Genomic DNA, 4,675 nt, shown 5'->3' with positions numbered 1-4,675 from the left:
ACTTATGAAAGGTATGAAATGAGAAAAACTATCCCCCTTGAAAAAGTTTAATTATATTGTAAATTGGTAATGAGAGAGCAAAGCCCTAATGTGGATTAACCCTTATAAGACCTCAAGGTAAGTAGAGTATCTTACTAAACATTTATTGTGGATCATGTCAGGAGATTTCATCACCTTTGCAAAACTTGAAGAGTATTGTATAAACATAAATAATTCAAAAGACAAGGCAGTGAGGCATCTAATAAAATAATTCAAAAGGCAGTGAGGCATAGGAAGATACAAACAAAAATAAATGCATTGTATATAAAGCACGGACATGCCTGGCAGTGTCGCTATGTCATATAGTACCTGTATTATGTGTCGGCGTTCGTCAATGTCATTATTTACCCTTCAATAATAAAACAAAAAATTTACAAGGTTCTGTAATCAAAATCTATCTATGTACCTTTACATAGTCGTAACGAGTTCTGCCACCACCATAACTCCGATTCTAACAACTACATCACATTTAAAAATAATATTCAGCATCTGGGCAACTTCACCGGTTTAAGGACAAAACCAGTATAATACTAGCCTGCAACAGTGCTTGCTCATGAGTTAGGAGAGAGCTTCCTATTCCTCTTTATGGCATTCTTTGTAAGCGCGTCAGATATCTCTCTTCTTCTTTTCGAGTTGCTCTTGATGGTATTCTCATTATTGTTTATGTTGTTGCAGACCACAGCTTCAGAGCACTTTCCAGCAAGTTTTAGTTTATCTTGAACAAAAACCTTCAATCTCCACAACGTTAATTCACTCTGTGCAGTCAAAACAATGGGGGATACACCTTAGCAGCTGCTTTGCAGCCTTACACGGACATAGTTATCTATATAGAAAATATGAATTATTAGACTCATTACCGGACCAAAGCAATTACCTGGGCATCTATATCAAGATCCACCTCTTGTGCTGTTGGTTGAAAGCCTGGATTGTTCTCAGCAACTATCTCTAGAGCCTTACCAAGATCTTCAGGCGACAATCGGGTGAGAGCTGTCCCAAGTTTCTTTTTCTCTTCAGTCGACATTTTTCTATATGATAGTCCATAATCAGTATTTTTAACTAAAGGTCTCAGAAGAATTAAAAATACAAACTCAAATGACAGGCATATAAACATAGACAGAAACAAGTGCAAGTAATACTTTAGAAATATTTATTTACAATGGAATTAGCCCAACCAAAATGTTATTCTGTTTATGGCCAATAACCTAAATGTGATCTTTATTTTATCAACAAATGTCAGAATCTTGGCACCTCTACCAAAAACATGATAAATGTACCATCATTTACCACGAAACGATATAAAGAAATGTGAGACCAATGGCTGGTTGAAAATGAAAGACTTGACTCTCACCATACTTTACCAAAATGCAATTAAGAACTACATACTGATTATGTGAGGATTTGGTTGAAGGTTATATAGAAGATTAACTCTCTCTATATATATATATTTACATATTTGTCCAAAGCAACATAAAAAGCTATAGACTAGTAATTACTAGTTGCAAAAAAATGGTTGTTCTCAAATTCATGAAAACAAACTACCATATGTCCATCTGATACAGCTCTCACCCTGATGCAAACCAACTGATAGTATTCATAAATTTGTGCCAAACGCACCAAACTCCGAACAATTACATATCTTTAACCATACCTGCATTTCTGAATGACAATCTGTCTGAGTTTCTCCAATTGCAAATCAACCTCACAAAGCTGAAAGAATTGACAAATCTATTTGTTCAGAGTTGATGGATAAGGATTGGTTTAAAAACAAAAAGGAAAATAAATCCAATTTATATTTCATATGCAAGAGGCTACTTATTTTACAGACTTCATTGCTCAACTCTTTGGCCATGTTAGCATGAACTGCCTCTTGTGCCAGCTTCACATCTAGCTCTGCTTTTGCTTCCTCCTCAGCCTGTCTTTTCTCCTGCAAGTAACCTCAAGCAAGTGAACTGACACAACTTGCCTGAAGCAGGATGATTCTAGAGGCTCCAGCTAAAAAGACAAAAGACTACTGAAAACAAGTCTAATAAATCATCAACCATTTACCAGTTGAAGTTTATAATACACAGATAACGGCTTACCTCTTCAGCAACTTTAGGCAAAAGTTGCAGCCACTTCTCCTCAAATTTTTCCAATAAAGTTTTGGCCATTATATGGACATCATGTCTTTCATCATTGTATTTCATGGCATTCTTAAAAACCAATCTAACATCAGAATAAATTTCGCGTACATTCTTGTACCCAGTACCATCCTTAGCTTCCATCTTGCTTTTTATTGTACCAAAGTCCATAGGCTTCTGAACAATCTAAAATGCACAACCATATGATGCATCAGTTAAAGCATACATATTAAAGTATAAATAAATTAAACAATCAAAATTTAAAAAGTATGGATGAGTTAGTGGTCTATATGAGCAAGCATGTGCTTAAGAAAAAAATTTAGCACAGCAAATTTCTAAAGCACAGAAAAGAGTCTCAAATATAAAGACCAATAAAAACAGAAAATATGTCTTCTTATACATGAGAAAGCCAGTCAGAAAATATTGAAACAATCAATAAGCTTTACCTCATAATAGTCATGCAAACCAAGACCTTCAACATCAACCGGATGCATAAAGGGATGTGCCCATTTGTGCTGAGTGATCTGACAAACGGCAAGTTTAATTAAAAATTAATTAGATTGTGACTAGGAACCAGCACCGCTGTTAAAGAAAACTAATATTTAAAATGAGAAATGAGAACTAAGAGGGGGGTGGGGGATGAAGCCTTAAATTTTTATAAATAAATTTTGAAATCACCCAGATGATATTGGCAAGAAGAATGATTGCTAGAGTATAGAGTTCAGTACAAGGACAAATTTTGAGTGTGTGGATAAATGCAATAACTGTAATCCAACAAACTGGCAAAGATTTCCTCTAAAAGCAGAAAAAATATTAAGAAAAGAAAGAGCGTAGAAGAATAATGACAAAGAATCAAGCTCTAGCATAACCTGCCCACTTAAAGGGAAAAACTTCCAAGAAAACATTTGCCATGTCAACCATCTGTAATAGAAGTTTATATACCAGATAAATAAAAGCAGCAGCTAATATTCATGTAAAAGGTTCCTGATTAAAATCACTAAGGTACTATTTATGTAAAATGATCCCTCATTAAAAAACCAAGCTAATGTCTTATTAACATTCTTTGAGAATATTCTAATAAGAACTTTGTTTTCTTTGCCTAGTCTAGGTATCGAATTAATAATCTTTAATCAGAAAACACAAAAGAAAAAAAAAATCAGATGAAGAAATCTATAAGAAAGAAACTAGGAGGAATGGATAGGCTTTCAAAATAGAAGGTGAAACCAGACAATATGATTGATACCTCTGAAGAAAATTTTAAAAAAAAAATTATGCTTACCTGACGTAAAATTGTGGCAAATTGGCGCATAAGTTCCTGCATTCTCTTCAGAGCAGCAGCTTCTCTTTGTGATGCTTCTTGCTGCTGCTTTTCAAGGCCAGTAAGCTGTTTTTCCTTGACTTTTTCCTTAAAAGCTGAAGCAGATTTGGTAATAGTCAACTCCATATTATCTGTAGTCAAGTAGAACTGCTCGACATCGTTAACTCTTTGCTCGAGCTGCAAGTTCAATATGGTTCCAATCAATAATGTAAAGATGTAAGTATATGTGCAAGCTGCAAAATGCAGGAGGACTTATTAAGTGTTTGGCAACGTTACCAGAGGGATAATATCAAGAAAAACAAAAAGCTGCTATAACTTAAATGAATAAATAAAAGTTGATCACAAATTCATGATGATGTAGTATAATATACTTCAGACAATTACAACGAAATTTGACATGCATTATGAGTTGTATTTAGGTACTAGCTCCCAGTTTTCCAATTTGAATTTAGCTTACATTAAATACCAGAATGACAAATCTAAAGAAAGAATAATAATTGAACATCTGTAGCTGTAAAGAAGCCGTGGGGTGCAAATTAGAAATTAGAAAGAACGGGAAATAATTTGGGACGGGGAGTTTACCCGACTGACAGTGGTGGAAATTTCATCAACGCATCGCCCTAAATCCTCCACCCCTGAATCAGGGCCAAAACCTTCAACCTTCACTGCTTCCATCTGTGATTCCATTTGCATGGATTGCTAGGGTTACATAAATATATACATAAAGATTCTTTTGGATATATATACATAAATATATCGAAGCAGAAAAGCCTTAAGAAAGTTTGCGGGAATAATTAGGTTAGCATAGCCTTACCCGGCCGCAGTTACAGAGGCTGAGACATGAAGATATTCTTCTGCTTCTGGTTCCAGGCAGTGTTAGACTTTAGAGAGCCCCAGAAACAAATTTTGGGCTCTCATTTCTAATTTATCCAAAGCCCATTCAACTTCTATTTTGGACCGCTTTTATCTCATATTTTTCCCTCTTTTTTTTTTTAATCCCACTCACTACTCAATCCAAAATTTAACTTTCCCACTGTAAAATCAAAATTTGATAATTAAAAAAACTTTTTTTATTTTATTTTGTAAAAATAAATCAAAAGTAACACGTCAATTACAAAGAGAGTGTTTGGTAAATAGAGTTTTGAATTTTTTTAACTGATTTGGGCACAAATAAATGATTAGATAATCAAACTCTTTA

General features: G+C 34.3%; 1 protein-coding gene across 5 annotated transcripts; it reads right to left on the bottom strand.

Moving 5' to 3' along the window:
- Positions 1-277: 277 nt before the first annotated feature.
- On the bottom strand, positions 278-4,410 carry LOC107927440 (transcription factor GTE1). Of its 5 annotated transcripts, XR_005906116.1 has the most exons (10): positions 4,292-4,410; positions 4,060-4,152; positions 3,439-3,654; positions 2,606-2,683; positions 2,121-2,345; positions 1,865-1,963; positions 1,688-1,746; positions 914-1,064; positions 446-794; positions 278-348 (listed from the first exon to the last, which is right to left on the bottom strand). XR_005906116.1 is itself a non-coding variant. In XM_016858500.2 (9 exons), exons 2-9 carry the CDS (start codon positions 4,150-4,152, stop codon positions 591-593), a joined length of 1,125 nt encoding a protein of 374 aa, XP_016713989.2. In that variant the 5' UTR covers positions 4,292-4,410; the 3' UTR covers positions 278-590. The 5 variants fall into 5 exon arrangements, 3 of the variants coding, with proteins under 3 accessions (XP_016713989.2, XP_016713977.2, XP_016713994.2); XR_001692439.2 differs by having other exon boundaries at positions 4,060-4,330; XM_016858500.2 differs by having other exon boundaries at positions 278-794.
- Between the last annotated feature and the right edge of the window lie 265 nt (positions 4,411-4,675).

This window comes from Gossypium hirsutum, chromosome A12 (assembly GCF_007990345.1).
Source record: "Gossypium hirsutum isolate 1008001.06 chromosome A12, Gossypium_hirsutum_v2.1, whole genome shotgun sequence".
Taxonomy (NCBI): domain Eukaryota; kingdom Viridiplantae; phylum Streptophyta; class Magnoliopsida; order Malvales; family Malvaceae; genus Gossypium; species Gossypium hirsutum.
Note: the sequence above shows the minus strand (reverse complement) of the source record. Positions and strands in the feature narration are given on the sequence as shown.